General features: G+C 40.7%; 1 protein-coding gene across 1 annotated transcript in view; it reads right to left on the bottom strand.

Moving 5' to 3' along the window:
* LOC128660609 (probable serine/threonine-protein kinase yakA) overlaps positions 1-17457 on the bottom strand; it is a 107901-nt gene that overhangs the window by 13573 nt on the left and 76871 nt on the right. Inside the window, exons 13-14 of the mRNA XM_053714536.1 lie at positions 12934-13041; positions 571-1141 (exon numbers count right to left, since the gene is read on the bottom strand). Of these exons, the coding sequence (XP_053570511.1) occupies positions 571-1141; positions 12934-13041 (679 nt within the window). The remainder of the gene's footprint in view (positions 1-570; positions 1142-12933; positions 13042-17457) is intronic.

Below are 17457 nucleotides of genomic sequence, written 5' to 3'. Positions count from 1 at the left end.
CAGTAGGAAATACCAGAGTCCCTTGGGGGGGGGGGTGGTGGCTAGGGATGAGTCACCTTAGGTTAGTTATGGCTGAAGTCCCATTAGAAAAATGTTGTGCACATAACAGGGTATTCATGTGTCCCTATATCATTCAGCTGCTGTGAAGAGGAGTTGTTCTTTGTAAATGATACTCCCCAGGGACTCTTGGGTCTCACATAGGTCTGAGCTCCCAATTTGTAATCCATAAGCAAGTAGCTGGAACAACCTCTATTCTCAACCAACTCCTACAAGGCCAAGAACAAAAAAACTAGAGAGATATGGGAGAGTTTTAAAGCTCTTGTGTGGGTTACTGATGTCCTCCTAGTGGCAGGAAATGTATCCCATATGTTATGGTGGATTGTGGACCATCATTTTACAACAGAAATAAAATAAATTTAAACAGCACCCTTATATTTTGGCACAGAGCTTCAAATTCATATTAAACATGTATACACATAAATAAATAAAACTGTTCAATAGAAGAAAAGGAGATTAAAAAAACTTGTCATTTTAAAAAGATCAATTTTTGGCCAAATGGGACAGCTTTACCTGAGTTTTTGTAGAGACTTTCAGCTGAATTTTGAGGTTGGACATAATTGAATGGACCATTACCATCTGCATCTTTACTAGAAGTCGATTTACTAGACAGTGCCATACTAGCGTTTGGAGTGTTCTGTGGTGACATCCCAGAGTTTGTTGGAGTAGGTGGTGATCTACTAAGGCTCTCTCTGTTAGGTGGTGATCTCCTAAGGCTTTCTCTATTAGGTGGTGATCTCCTAGAGTTTTTCTTGTTAGGTGGTGATCTCCTAGAGTTTTTCTTGTTAGGTGGTGATCTCCTAGAATTTTTCTTGTTAGGTGGTGATCTCCTAGAGTTTTTCTTGTTAGGTGGTGATCTCCTAGAATTTCCTCTATTACGATTTGACATTCCTGCTCTGTTAGGCGATGACTTCCTTTGTGGTGATCTGCTAGCATGTAACTTCCTTTGTGGTGATCTGCTAGCCGGTAACTTCCTTTGTGGTGATCTGTTAGTAGGTGACCTATGTGGTGATCGACTAGGTGATGATCTGCTTAATGGTGCAATACTTGAGTTAGTATTGGGAATTTCTGGACCAGACAAGATCTACAAAAGAAAAAACACTTTGGTTTAAGGTTTTCTATCCTGGAATGGTTTACATCCTACAGGCACTATAATGTTAAAGTATAAACGGCTAGATTTAGAGTTTTGTAGGTAAAAACTTGCGGTGCTAACGAGCCTTTTTTTCCAGCGCACCCTTAAGCCAACGCTGGTATTACGAGTTTTCTGAATGGCTGCGTTAGCCTCAGAAAAGTGAGCGTTGAGCCAAATATAGCTCCACTTCTACCCGCAATACCAGCGTTGCTTACGGTAGCGGTAAGCTGGAAAAACGTGCTCGTGCACGATTTCCACATAGGATACAATGGGGCTGAGCTGGCTGAAAAGAAAACCTAACACCTGCAAAAAAGCAGCGTTCAGCTCCTAACGCAGCCCCATTGTTTCCTATGGGGAAATTAATTTTATGTCTGCACCTTACACCCTAACATGAACCCCTAACCTTACACTTATTAACCCCTAATCTGCCGCCCCCGCTATCGCTGACACCTGTATTATACTATTAACCCCTAATTTGCCGCTCCGGACACCGCAGCCACCTACATTATCCCTATGAACCCCTAATCTGCTGCCCCCAACATCGCCGACACCTATATTATATTTATTAACCCCTAATCTGCCCCCCCTCAACGTCGCCGCCACCTACACTTATTAACCCCTAATCTGCCGACCGGACATCGCCGCCACTATAATAAATGTATTAACCCCTTAACCACCGCAATCCCGCCTCGCAAATACTATAATAAATTGTATTAACCCCTAATCTGCCCCCCCAACCTACCTACAATTATTAACCCCTAATCTGCCGCCCCCAACGTCGCCGCTACTATAATAAAGTTATTAACCCCTAAACCTAAGTCTAACCCTAACCCCCCCCAAGCTAAATATAATTTTAATAAAACTAAATAAATTTACTATATTTAAATAAATTATTCCTATTTAAAAATAAATACTTACCTATAAAATAAACCATAAGATAGTTACAATATAACTAATAGTTACATTGTAGCAATTTTAGGATTTATATTTATTTTACAGGCAACTTTGTATTTATTTTAACTAGGTACAATAGCTATTAAATAGTTAATAATTATTTAATAGCTACCTAGTTAAAATAATTACAAAATTACCTGTAAAATAATTCCTAACCTAAGTTACAAATACACCTAACACTACACTATCAATAAATTAAATAAATTAACTACAATTATCTAAACTAAAATACAATTAAATAAACTAAACTATAGTACAAAAAAACCAAACACTAAATTACAAAAAAAAAAAAAATATTACAAGAATTTTAATCTAATTACACCTAATCTGAGCCCCCCAAATAAAATAAAAAAAGCCCCCCACAATAATAAAATTCCCTACCCTATACTAAATTACAAAAGTAATCAGCTCTTTTTACCTTAAAAGGGCTATTTGCGGGGGTTTGCCCCAAAGTAATCAGCTCTTTTACCTGTAAAAAAAATTAAAAGACCCCCCCAACATTACAACCCACCACCCACACACCCCTACTCTAAAACCCACCCAATCCCCCCTAAAAAAAACTAACACTACCCCATTGAAGATCACCCTACCTGGAGCCGTGTTCACCCAGCCGGGCACCGATGGGTCAGAAGTGGACATCCGGAGCGGCAGAAGTCTTCATCCGATCGGGGAGAAGAGGTCCTCCAAGCGGCAGATGTCTTCATCCAAGAGGCATCTTCAATCAACCGGAGCGGAGCCATCTTGAATCCAGCCGACATGGAGCCATCCTCTTCTTCCGATGTCCTAACAGCGAATGAAGGTTCCTTTAAATGACATCATCCAAGATGGCGTCCCTCGAATTCCGATTGGCTGATAGGATTCTATCAGCTAATCGGAATTAAGGTAGGAAAAATCCGATTGGTTGATTTAATCAGCCAATTGGATTGAAGTTCAATCCAATTGGCTGATTGGATCAGTCAATAGAATGCGAGGTCAATTCTATTGGCTGATCCAATCAGTCAATAGGATTGAACTTCAATCCGATTGGCTGATTACATCAGCCAATCGGATTTTTCCTACCTTAATTCCGATTGGCTGATAAAATCCTATCAGCCAATCGGAATTTGAGGGACGCCATTTAAAGGAACCTTCATTGGCTGTTAGGACATCGGAAGAAGAGGATGGCTCCGCGTCGGCTGGATTCAAGATGGCTCCGCTCCGGTTGATTGAAGATAGAAGATGCCGCTTGGATGAAGACATCTGCCGCTTGGAGGACCTCTTCTGCCCCGATCGGATGAAGACTTCTGCCGCTCCGGATGTCCACTTCTGGACCATCGGTGCCCGGCTGGGTGAACACAGCTCCAGGTAGGGTGATCTTCAATGGGGTAGTGTTAGGTTTTTTTAAGGGGGGGATCGGGTGGGTTTTAGAGTAGGGGTGTGTGGGTGGTGGGTTGTAATGTTGGTGGGGGGTCTTGTATTTTTTTTTACAGGTAAAAGAGCTGATTACTTTGGGGCAATGATAAAAGAGCTGATTAGTTTTGTAATTTAGTATAGGGAATTTTATTATTTTGGGGGGCTTTTTTATTTTATTAGAGGGCTTAGATTAGGTGTAATTAGATTAAAATTCTTGTAATATTTTTTTATTTTTTGTAATTTAGTGTTTTTTTTGTACTATAGTTTAGTTTATTTAATTGTATTTTAGTTTAGATAATTGTAGTTAATTTATTTAATTAATTTATTGATAGTGTAGTGTTAGGTGTATTTGTAACTTAGGTTAGGATTTATTTTACAGGTAATTTTGTAATTATTTTAACTAGGTAGCTATTAAATAGTTATTAACTATTTAATAGCTATTGTACCTAGTTAAAATAAATACAAAGTTGCCTGTAAAATAAATATAAATCCTAAAATAGCTACAATTTAACTATTAGTTACAGTGGGGGAAAAAAGTATTTAGTCAGCCACCAATTGTGCAAGTTCTCCCACTTAAGAAGATGAGAGAGGCCTGTAATTTTCATCATAGGTATACCTCAACTATGAGAGACAAAATGTGGAAACAAATCCAGACAATCACATTGTCTGATTTAGAAAAAAATTATTTGCAAATTATGGTGGAAAATAAGTATTTGGTCACCTACAAACAAGCAAGATTTCTGGCTCTCACAGACCTGTATCTTCTTCTTTAAGAGGCTCCTCTGTCCTCCACTCATTACCGGTATTAATGGCACCTGTTTAAACTTGTTATCAGTTTAAAAGACACCTGTCTACAACCTCAAACAGTCACACTCCAAACTCCACTATGGTGAAGACCAAAGAGCTGTCGAAGGACACCAGAAACAAAATTGTAGACCTGCACCAGGCTGGGAAGACTGAATCTTCAATACGCAAGCAGCTTGGTGTGAAGAAATCAACTGTGGGAGCAATAATTAGAAAATGGAAGACATACAAGACGACTGATAATCTCCCTTGATCTGGGGCTCCATGCAAGATCTTACCCCGTGGGGTCAAAATGATCACAAGAACGGTGAGCAAACATCCCAGAACCACACGGGGGGACCTAGTGAATGACCTGTGAAGAGCTGGGACCAACATAACAAAGGCTACCATCAGTAACACACTACGCCACCAGGGACTCAGATCTTGCAGTGCCAGACGTGTCCCCCTGCTTAAGCCAGTACATGTCCGGGCCCGTCTGAAGTATGCTAGAGAGCATTTGGATGATCCAGAAGCAGATTGGGAGAATGTCATATGGTCAGATGAAACCAAAGTAGAACTTTTTGGTAGAAACACAACTTGTTGTGTTTGGAGGAGAGAAAACACCATACCTACTGTGAAGCATGGGGGTGGCAACATCATGCTTTGAGGCTGTTTCTCTGCAAAGGGAAAAGGACGACAGATCCGTGTACATGAAAGAATGAATGGGGCCATGTATCGTGAGATTTTGAGTGCAAACCTCCTTCCATCAGCAAGGGCATTGAAGATGAAACGTGACTGGGTCTTTCAGCATGACAATGATCCCAAACACACCGCCCCGGGAAATGAAGGAGTGGCTTCGTAAGAAGCATTTCAAGGTGCTGGAGTGGCCTAGCCAGTCTCCAGATCTCAACCCCATAGAAAACCTTTGGAGGGAGTTGAAAGTCCGTGTTGCCCAGCGACAGCCCCAAAACATCACTGCTCTAGAGGAGATCTGCATGCAGGAATGGGCCAACATACTAGCAACAGTGTGTGACAACCTTGTGAAGACTTACAGAAAACGTTTGACCTCTGTCATTGCCAACAAAGGATATATAACAAAGTATTGAGATGAACTTTTGATATTGACCAAATACTTATTTTCCACCATAATTTGCAAATAAATTCTTTCCAAATCAGACAATGTGATTGTCTGGATTTGTTTCCACATTTTGTCTCTCATAGTTGAGGTATACCTATGATGAAAATTACAGGCCTCTCTCATCTTCTTAAGTGGGATAACTTGCACAATTGGTGGCCGACTAAATACTTTTTTCCCCACTGTATATTGTAGCTATCTTATGGTTTATTTTATAGTTTTTTTTTTTTAAATAGGAATAATTTATTTAATTATAGTAAATTTATTTTGTTTTATTTAAATTATATTTAACTTAGGGGGGTGTTAGGGTTAGACTTAGGTTTAGGGGTTAATAACTATTATAGTAGCGGCGACGTTGGGGTGGCAGATTAGGGGTTAATAATTGTAGGTAGGTTGCGGCTACGTGGGGGGTGTGTGCAGATTAGGGGTTAATAAAATGTATTATAGTGTTTGCAAGGCGGGATTGCGGCGGTTTAGAGGTTAATACATTTATTATAGTGGCGGCGATGTCCGGTCGGCAGATTAGGGGTTAATAAGTGTAGGTAGGTGGCGGCGACGTGGGGGGGGGCGCAGATTAGGGGTTAATAAATATAATATAGTTGTCGGCGATGTTGGGGGCAGCAGATTAGGGGTTCATAGGGATAATGTAGGTGGCGGCGGTGTACGGTCGGCAGATTATGGGTTAAAAAAAATGTATTATAGGGTTTGCGATGTGGGGGGGCATCCGTTTAGGGGTTCATAGGTAGTTTATGGGTGTTAGTGTACTTTTAGCACTGTAGTTAAGAGTTTTATGTTCCGGCGTTAGCCCATAAAACTCTTAACTACTGACTTTTTTATGCGGTAGGAGTCTTGGAGGTAGCGGCTGTACCGCTCACTTCTTCCAAGACTTGTAATACCAGCGTTAGCCAAATCCCATTAAAAAGATAGGATACGCAATTGACATAAGTGGATTTGCAGTAGCCTCGAGTCGCGGAAGAAAAGTGAGCGGTACACCTGTACCTGCCAGACCCAGAGGGCGTTAAAAAGCAGTGTTAGGACCCCTTAAAGCTGCTTTTTAAGGCTAACGCAAAACTCTAAATCTAGGTGAAAATGTCTACAATACAACAAATGAAAAAAAAAAATCTGCATTAAACAAAAATTCACTAACAGGTTTTGATTACCTTTACTGTTTTATCTTTATTTGTGGACAACCTTTTATGTTTTCCCTGTGGGTACCTTAAAATGCAGGATTATAAAACTATAGCCCTCAAGAGCCATAAAGGTGTTAGAATATACAGATGATTCCGATTTATCTAAATGAGGTATACAAATGTATTCATGGAGTTGTATGCTCAAATATATCAGTAAAGTCTTTTTTTTCTTAGGACAATGAAGATCCACAAATGCAGATTTTGTTTCAGACTATATTTTACTTTTATCTTCATTATAATTTAAAATGTAATTAGGGAGGAAAGATGGGAGAAAAGAAAGGACAGATTTATTAAAGCAAAAAGAAAGGAGAAAGAAACAGAGCGCAATGACATGTTTAAATAAATGTAAAAGTCTCCAGCAAACATGAGCTATAGAAGTTTAAATGTGGTTACGTTTTAAACTACCAGATGAAAGTGCTAATCGTACCACTGTCTACAACTTGTTCCTCTTCCCTCTAAAATGCCCTGTACTCCAGTAACTATTGTGGATTGTCTGTGAGCTTGTCTGTTGCCAATAAGGGAGGATTTTGCAGAAAATTATAATTAAAACACTCCTTTAACTCATTCAAAAGAGGAAATTAAATCTTTAGTCATTTTCACCAAGATTAAGAGTTTTCCGTTAGAGGCTGTGCGGTGCTAACGAGCAGTTTATGCTCACCGCTCACTTACAGACAGCGCTGGTATTACAGGTTTTTACACACCAGACAAGTGAGCGTTGAGCAAAATTTTGCTCTTTACCGCACTCCAATACCAGCCGCCCTGCTTACGTTAGCAGTGAGCTGGTGTAACGTGCTCGTGCACGATTTCCCCATAAGAATCAACGGGGAGAGTGGGCTGAGAAAAAAAGTCTAACACCTGCAAAAAAGCAGCGTAAAACTCCTTAACGCAGATCAAGAGTTTATTATTTTTAAAGTAGTGCTAGAGAGTGCTACTTTGTTCCAGGGTGTAGCCTAGACCTTTTCAGTCTCCACAGTAGAGCTTTTGGTGGCTTTAAAGCAATAGGAACTGGTGGGACATAATTCTCACTGTGCCTCCTATACATATTTGCTGCCCCATTCCAGATAGCCTAAGCACAGTTAACTCAGGCTGATCTTTTTCCACAGGGCTATGGGAGGAAGAGGACCTCTTACACCTGCTGGACTGTCCTGCTGTCGGACAGCATTTAAGGTAAGTGCTGACTTTATTCATTCTGGGGAGCAAAAGACTCAGATTAAAGTGGGCACTTAAGTTTGTTTGAACATAAGATTATTTTAAGGCTTCTTAAGTGGGGACGTTAACCCTTCTTGTATGAAAGGTTTAAATTGACAGCTAAGAGTACTGGCACTGGGGCTGGGAGAAAGCTATCTACTTATAGAAAGTTTATTTTTATTCTTTTAACATTCATGATGGCTACGGGTCTTGTTTATTTTTGTTCCGTTTGCGAGTACTGTGGGCGGGGCCTCATTTTCGCACGCTTCTGTAGTTCAGTGTGCAGTGTTTAGCCGTCTGAGGTGGTTGTTATACACATAGCTCTACTACCGCATGTCGTATTAAAATAATCAAACGGTTGTAGCGTTTATGTTTTTTCCGAGTGTCCGGATCGTTTTTCTCACCATAAGGAGGACATTGAGTATCCGGTCAAGCAGCAAGTTTGGGGGCAGGTAGGCACCTCAGCAGAGTTGCTGAGGTGTATAGGTGTCTTAATATTATTTAACTGCTGGAAGATTTTTTTCGGTTCCTCCGTAAAAAAAGTTAAGGTTTATTTTTTAAAGTCACAGTAACGTTTTTTTGTTTTTCAAACCCTTGCTACCATCAAATAGCTTATTGATAATTCAAGCATAATTTTCTACCATCAATTACTTCATTGATAATTTGATTCCCTATATTTCTGATATAATTTAATGTTTTTTAAAGTGACAGTATCAATATAAAAAAAAAAAAAACAGAAAAATTCTTTTTACTTTTGTATTATAGTATGGTTTAGATTCAGTGCAAAATTTTACTTGCTCCATGTGTTTGGATGCTAATGTGGAACCACCAATTCCTTTTTGTCCCTCATGTATTGAGAGGACTAAGTTATAGAGAAAACATTTCATGAACAAAAATTTTCAAAGGTGGATGATTCTCAGAAATCTAATGACGAGATAGTTTGCCGCAGCTTTCTCCCCAAGCGTCCCACACTTTAATGCCCGCTCAAACAGTGCCCTGTACTTCTTCTCTAGCTTCTACTGCAGTTACTTTAAAAGACATAGCTGCGGTTATGTCTTCTACGCTTTCTGATGCGTTGTCTACCTTTCCTATACTTCAAGGCAAACTTAAAAGGAAGGACAACTATGAGGTCAATGAAGTTTCTGATGCTATGGTGGCAATTTCGGATATACCTTCTCAGGGATCTGAGATGGAGGGTATGGAGGTTTTATCGGAAGGTGAAATTTCAGACTCAGGGAGTTCCTTACCTTTGACTGATTCAGAAGTTGTTTCTTTCAGGTTTAAACTAGAACACCTCCGTCTCTTACTCAGGGAGGTTTTAGTGACTTTGGACGACTGTGAATCCACGGTAGTTGTGGTTCCTGAGAAATTGAGTAAGTTAGACAAACACTTAGAGGTTCCTTCTTACTCAGACGTTTTTCCAGTTCCCAAGCGAACTTCGAAGATTATTTCTAAGGAATGGGATAAACCAGGTATTCCCTTCTCTCCCTCTCCTATTTTCAAAAAGATGTTTCCTATAGCTGACGCTGTCAAGGAAGCTTGGCAAACGGTTCCTAAGGTGGAAGGGGCTATCTCTACCTTAGCCAAGCGAACTACTATTCCTATCGAGGATAGTTGTGCTTTTAAAGACCCTATGGACAAAAAGTTGGAGGGTCTACTTAAAAAGATCTATGTTCACCATGGTTTACTATTGCACCCGGCTTTGTGCATCGTTATGGTAACTAGTGCAGTAGATTATTGGTTTGACGCTCTGGCGGAGTCTCTTAAGACTGAGACTTCTTTAGAGGAAATCCAGGATCGAATTAAAGCGCTGAAATTAGCCAATTCTTTTATTACTAAATTGGCTGCTAAGAGTTCAGGATTTTCTATACTAGCCCGCAGAGCCTTATGGTTGAAACCTTGGTCTGCTGATGTATCATCCAAGTCTAAGTTCATGGCAATTCCTAACAAGGGAAAGGCCTTGTTTGGACCTGGCCTGAAGGAAATCATCTCTGACATCACGGGAGGCAAGGGTCATCTCCTTCCTCAGGACAAAAGAACCAAACAGAAAGGAAAGCAAAGTAATTTTCGTTCCTTTCAAAATTTTAAGGGAAATTCCTTCTCTTCTTCCTCTAAACAGGAAGGAAACTATTCGCAATCTAAGTCTACTTGGAGACCCAACCAATCTTGGAACAGGGGTAAACAATCCAAGAAACCTGCTGCGGATTCCAAGTCAGCATGAAGGGTTTGCCCCCGATCCAGGTCTGGTAGGGGGCAGACTTTCCTTCTTTAATCAGGCTTGGGTGCGGGATGCTCAGGATCCCTGGGCTATAGGAATAGTGTCGCAGTAATACAAACTGGAGTTCAGAAACTCTCATCCTCAAGGAAAATTTCTTCTTTCAAGATTATCTGCAGACCAGATAAAAAGAGAGGCGTTCTTACATTGTGTAAGAGCCCTCTCTTCCATGGGAGTAATTTGTCCCGTTCCAATACTGGAAAAGGGGCAGGGTTTTTATCCAAATCTGATTGTAGTTCCCAAAAGGGAGGGAATCTTCAGACCTATCTTAGACCTCAAGAGTCTAAACAAGTTTCTCAGAGTTCCATCATTCAAGATGGAAACAATTCGTACCATTCTTCCATTGATCCAGGAGGGTCAATTTATGATGACAGTGGATTTAAAGGATGCATATCTACATGTTCCTTATCAACAGGGATCATCACAAGTTCCTAAGGTTCGCTTTTCTGAACAAACTCTTTCAGTTCGTGGCTCTTCCTTTTGGTCTGGCCACGGCACCCAGAATTTTCACAAAGGTTCTGGGGTCTCTGCTAGCGGTTCTAAAACCGCGGGGCATTGCGGTGGTGCCTTATCTGGACGATATTCTAATCCAGGCATCATCTTGTCAGCAAGCCTGGACAAGAGGACTCACGGGTGGAAGATAAATCTGGAAAAAGAGTTCTTTAATCCCGAAGACAAGGGTTCCCTTATTGGGAAATCTAATCGATTCTATCTCCATGAAGATTTTTCTGACAGAAGTCAGAAAATCAAAGATTCTGGATACTTGTCGAGCCCTTCAGTCTACTCCTCAACCGTCAGTAGCTCGGTGTATGGAGGTAATCAGATTGATGGTGGGGACAATGGATATCACCTCAGGCCTCTGCAGTTAAACATGCTAAGGCAGTGGAATAGAGATTATGCAGATTTGTCTCCTCAAATAGTCCTAGAACAGTCCTAGAACCACTTCAATGGTGGTTGTCTCTGTATCACCTATCCCAGGGGATATGCTTTTGCAGACCTTCATGGGTGATTGTGACAATGGACGCCAGCCTTTTGGGATGGGGAGCAGTCTGGGGATCTCTAAAGGCTCAGGGAGTATGGACTCAGGCAGAGTCTTTCCTTCCCATCAACATTCTAGAGCTGAGGGGGATCTTCAATGTTCTTCAGGCCTGGCATCAGCTGGCTGCAGCCCAATTCGTCAGGTTTCAGTCGGACAACATAACGACAGTGGCTTACATCAATCATCAGGGAGGAACAAGGAGTTCCTTAGCGATGACCGAAGTAACCAAGATAATCCAGTGGGCGGAGGCCCGTTCTTGCCATCTGTCTGCGATACACATCCCAGGAGTGGACAACTGGGAGGCGGATTTAAAAGTAACAAAAAAAGTGCCCATAGTATATAGCAAAATGAGTGTCTACATGTTTTAAAAAATAAAAATATACTTACCAAGACACTCGTTCATTAGCAATCAAGTAGCAGATAGCCAAACCAGTACTGAAGCATAACAGCAGAGGTTATTGAATATTGTAGACCCATAAAGGGAGGCAGAAGACACGTCTCTGTGACCGATTACAAAGGGTTTACAAAAGATTTCCCATGAGGTTAAGCCATAGAATCATAAACCATACACCAAATACATCCCTCAGACAAGCACTGTACTCTGAGGGGAAACCTGGCCTCAACATAGATTGAAAATCTCTTTCTCTGAAGATCACATGCACAATCATCAACCACCTCCAGCGGAGGCCAAGTAAAAACTGAGGTATGTGTGAGGTGAGAGGGGTTTTAAAGAGCTCTTGGTGTTTGGGAATCTGACTCCTTCTAGTGGTAGAGAAGAGTAATTCCTATGAGTAATGTATCATGGACCTGTATGAAAGAAATATCTGAATTCATGAAAAATATAAAAAAAATAGCTTTAAAAATAGGGAAAATACAAATATATTTTTCCATTATTCAGCTCATCTTTTCATGCTTTGACCTGCTTTTAAAAAGGATTGGCTAATGACAGTATAGTATTACGATTACAATCTAGTCATTCAGTTAGTATTTGATGGTTCCAACATAAAGCAAATGCTTTTACAAATAATGTATAATAATGTATAAATAATCATGCTGTTTGTATGTAACTTCTAGTAACTTAACTAGCACTAAGACTGATCATATGCATGTTGCAATTATTTATGAGAGGGATGATCAACTTTACTGATTCTGTCACAAACAAATGCAACAGGACTGATTAAAAGTTAATTGGGCTGTATGTAAAAATGCTGACTACCCTTGACAAAGAGTTGCTTATGGGCCACTAAAGAGTACTGTGTTTGCAAACTGGTACATTCTGACATACTCTAGAGCAGGGGTATCAAGTTTAATGTATATGGGGGACACTGCCTAAGTAGTGTTCTCCTGTGGGGGCTGCTTAAACAAAGTGAATGGTCTGGAACTGAATATATTAGGAACTGGGAGTGACATTTACCCAAGTAGTAGCACAGTGTGGGATTTGTATCCCACAATAGACATACACAGTCATCTATAGCTTGTAAAAGCCAAGTAAAGTGATCATACTGGAACTGTATAACATTGTAAAAAGGGCTATTATCCAAGCAGTGAATGGTGGGAGTCTACACTGTACAATGCATGTTTGTCTTTATAGCTATATTGTGAGGGCCTGAATAAAAATAAAACTAGCTACACCTATTAGAGACCTTAAAAAAAATTACACCCCCAATTAATGATTTACCTGATAAACAAGGGAGGGTCAGATTAAACTATTTTAAGGGCCGCATACAGCCCTGGAGCCAGTACTTTGAGACCACTGCTCTAGAGTATAGATCATATAAATTATCTTACCTGTTGATCGGCAAGTTTTTGTTGTTGTTCTGCTAAAATATTTGACAATCTCACAGCAACATTCATGATAAATATAACATTTTCATCATTTACGGTCTTGAAGCTTGACTATGAAGAAACAGAGGGGAAACAAATAATCAATTTAAAGCAGTTTCAAAGAAAGGACAAAGTAGATACAAGTCTATATATCATTGTACCACTGACAATGTTGTCTATTCCCCCCTCCCTTTCTATTTATAGAAGCACACTGTGTATAACAAATTTAAGAGACAGTTCAGTCAGATTTAAACGTCCATGACTCAGATAAATCATACAATGTTAAACAACTTTCCCATTGACTTCCATTAACTAATTTGCTTTGCTCTTTTGGCATCCTTTGTTGGAAAGCATACCTAGGTAGGCACAGGAGCAGCAAAGCACTAAAGGGAGATGGTGATTGGTAGCTGCACATGTGTGTCCAGCTAGCTCCTGGTACTGCATTGCTGCTCCTTCAACGAAGGATAACAAAAGAATGAATCAAATTTGATAGATGTAAATTGGAAAGTTGTATTAAAATGTATGCTCTTTCGAAATCAGGAAAAAAAATGTATTTCAAGTCCCTTTAACTATGTATTTAACCCCTTTGTAGGGGTTAAACGCTTACTGAAAAACAGTATTTATTTTAAAAAATAAAAATTAGGGTGTCCTACAGAAACAGCACTGAGCATTAAACAGTTGTAAATTGCTTTCAGCATAATCACAATCATAAAAAAAGAAAAATTTATGCTTACCTGATAAATTTATTTATTTTTTGACACAATGAGTCCACGGATCATCTTAAATTACTAATGGGATATTCACCTCCTGGTTAGCAGGAGGCAAAGGAGCACCACAGCAGAGCTGTTAAATAGCTCCTCCCTTCCCTCCCACTACAGTCATTCGACCGAAGTTAGCAAGAGAAAGGAAAAGCCAAGGTTCAGAGGTGTCTGAAGATTACAATAACCCACAACCTGTCTAAAAGAACAGGACGGGCCGTGGACTCATCGTGTCAAAAAATAAATAAATTCATCAGGTAAGCATAAATTTTCTTTTCTTTTTTAAGACACAATGAGTCCACGGATCATCTTAATTACTAATGGTATTCAATACCCAAGCTAGAGTACACAGATGATACGGGAGGGACAAGACGGGGAACCTAAACGGAAGGCACCACTGCTTAAAGAACCTTTCTCCCAAAAGTGGCCTCAGCCGAGACAAAAGTGTCAAACTTTGAAAAAGTGTGAAGAGAGGACCAAGTTGCAGCCTTGTAAATCTGTTCCACAGAAGCTTCGTTCTTGAAAGCCCATGAGAAAGCAACAGCCCTTGTGGAATGAGCCATAATTCTCTCGGGAGGCTGCTGTCCAGCAGTCTCATATGCAAAACGTATGATACTCTTCAGCCAAAAAGAAAGAAGTAGCCATAGCTTTCTGTCCCTTGCGTTCTCCTGAGAAAACCACAAACAAAGAAGAAGACTGACGAAAGTCCTTAGTCGCCTGTCGATAAAACCTTAAAGCACGGACCATGTCCAAATTGTGCAGAAGTCTTTCTTTCTGAGAAGAAGGATTAGGACACAAAGAAGGAACAACAATCCTGAATAATGTTCCGATTAGAAACAACCTTAGGAAGAAATCCTAATTTAGTACATAAAAATTAAATGGAAAATAAGATAAGGAAACTCATACTGTAATGCCAAGAGCTCTGACACTCTCTGAACAGAAGAAATAGCAACAAGAAATAAAACTTTCCAAGATAACTTAATATCGAGGGAACGCATAGGCTCAAAAAGAGCCCCTTGAAGAACTCTGAGGACTAAATTCAGACTCCATGGAGGAGTAACTGGTTTGAACAAAGGCCTGATCCTGACCAAGGCCTGACAAAATGATTGTACATCTGGGACATCTGCCAGACGTTTGTGTAACAAAATAGAGTTATGACCCTTTAGGAAACTTGTCGATAAACCTTTCTCCAAACCCTCTTTGAGAAAGGACAAAATTATAAGAATCTTAACTCTACTCCATGAGTTGCCCATGGATTCACACCAATCCATATCTTACGATAAATTTTTCTAGTGACAGGCTTACGAGCCTGAATCATGATCTCAATGACCGAGTCAGAAAAACCCAGCTTGGATAATATGAAACGTTTAATCTCCAAGCAGTCAGCTTCAGAGAAACCATATTTGGGTGAAGGAGGAGCCCTTGAACAAGAAGGTCCTTCCTCAACAGAAATCTCCGCGGTGGCAGAGATGACAAGTCCACCAGATCTGCATATCAAATCCTACGAGGTTAAGCCGGTGCTATGAGGATCACTGTTTCCCTTTCCTGCTTGATTCGAGCAATGACCCGAAGAAGAAAAGCAAATGAAGGAAATAGCTGGAGAACACTACCGGATGGAGTTCCTACTCCCCCGGATGAAAGGTATGCCTGCTCAGGAAATTCGCCTCCCAGTTGTCCACCCCTGGGATGTGGATCGCCGACAGGCAGCAAGAATTATTTTGGATAGCTCTGTCATCGCTAAGGAACTCCTCGTTCCTCCCTTATGATTGATGTAAGCCACTGACGTTATTTTGTCCGACTGGAACCTGATAAACTGGACCGAGGCTAACTGAGGCCAGGCCCAAAGAACATTTTAGATCGCTCTCAGTTCCAGAATGTGTATAGGAAGAACAAACACCCTGAAACCTTAGGGAGCTCCAGACTGCTCTCCTAGAAGGCTGGCATCTGTTGTCACAATCACCCAAGATGGTCTGAGAAAGCAGGTTCCCTGGGAGAGATAATCCAGAGACAACCACCATTTAAGATAATCCCTTGTCTCCTGCTCCAGTAGTATTCGAGGAGACAAATCTGTATAATCTCCGTTCCATTGCCTGAGCATGCTTAACTGCAGAGGCCTGAGGTGGAACCGAGCAAAAGGGATGATGTCCATTGCCACCACCATCAGCCCGATTACCTCCATGCACTGAGCCACTGAAGGCCGAGGAGTGGACTGAAGGACAAGACAAGTATCGATAATCTTTGAATTCCTGACTTCTGTCAGAAAAATCTTCATTGATATGGAATCTATTATGGTTCCCAAGAAAGTTACCCTGGTGCTTGGGACTAAGGAACTCTTTTCCAAATTTAACTTCCACCCGTAAGATGGCGGGAAGGATAACACCAAGTCCGTGTGAAATCTTGCTTGCTGTAAGGATGGGCCTGGACTAGGATGTCGTCTAGATAGGGCGCCACTGCAATGCCTCGTAACCAAAGCACCGCCAACAGCGATCCCAGATCCTTTGTGAAAACTCTGAGAGCTGTGGCAAGACCGAAAGGAAGAGCCATGAACTGGAAACGTTTGTCCAGTAAGTCAAACCTTAGAACTTGAGACGATTCTTGTGAATGGCACATGAAGGTACGCATTCGTTAACTCTACTGTTGTCATAAATTGACCCTCTTGGATCAAGGGAAGAATGGAACGAATACTTTCCATCTTAAAGGACGGTACACTAAGAATTTTGTTTAGACTCTTGAGATCTAAAAAGTTGTCTAAAGGTTCCCTCTTTTTTTGGGAACCACACACCGATTGGGATAAAACCCCCAGACCCTGTACCTGTATTGGAACTGGAACAATCACTCCCAGGTCTGAGAGGTCTCTTATGCAGCGTAAGAACACCTCTCCTTTTGTCTGATCTGCAGATAATCTTGAAAGCAGAAACCTGCCTCTGGGAGGAAAACTTTGTAACTCTAATTTGTATCCCTGGGACACTATTTATATTGCCCAGGGATTCTCAACATCTCAAACCCAAGTCTGAATCTGAAGGTAAATCCGCCCCCTACAAGATCCGGTTCCAGCATTTTCTTCATGCTGTGTTTGATTCAGCAGAATGCTAATTTGATTTTTTTTTTTTTAATTCTTTAAATTTCAAAAGAGATTATTTCCATCAAGCCAGGTCCCAACAAGGTCTTCCCCTTGTAAGGAATCGCTAAAAGCTTAGACTTAGAGCATACATCCATAGAACAAGGCTCTAACCATAAGGCTCTGTGAGCTGGAACAGAGAAACCTGAAACCTATGCTCCCAGTTTGATAACTTGAAGGGAAGAATTTGAAATAAAGGAATTAGCCAATTTGCTTTTAACCTATCCTGGACTTTATCCAGGGAAGTTTCTGACTTAGTAGCATCAGGCCAATATGCCTTCGCACTAGTGACTGTAGCAAAGTACACAGCTGGTTGCCATTGTAAGCCCTGGTGTACATCCCTTTTTTTAAATTTTTGTCCATAGGACCTTTGAAAACCCAACTATCCTCAAAGGATATAGAAGTTCTCTTAACTAAGCTGGAAACTACTTCTTCCACCGTAGGAAATATGTGCCCAGGCTCCTTAGCTGAGTCGGCTATGGGGAACATGTTTTTAAATATAGGGAATGCTGTCTCTTCCATTCCTTATAACTTACTAGACGCACTAGGATAGATTACGCCGGTAGTGTCGGAGTCGCCCAGGGTAGCTAAAACCTCCTAAAGTAACAAATT

This window comes from Bombina bombina, chromosome 5 (assembly GCF_027579735.1).
Source record: "Bombina bombina isolate aBomBom1 chromosome 5, aBomBom1.pri, whole genome shotgun sequence".
Classification (NCBI taxonomy): Eukaryota; Metazoa; Chordata; class Amphibia; order Anura; family Bombinatoridae; genus Bombina; species Bombina bombina.
This window is presented reverse-complemented; position numbering and strand designations above follow the sequence as displayed.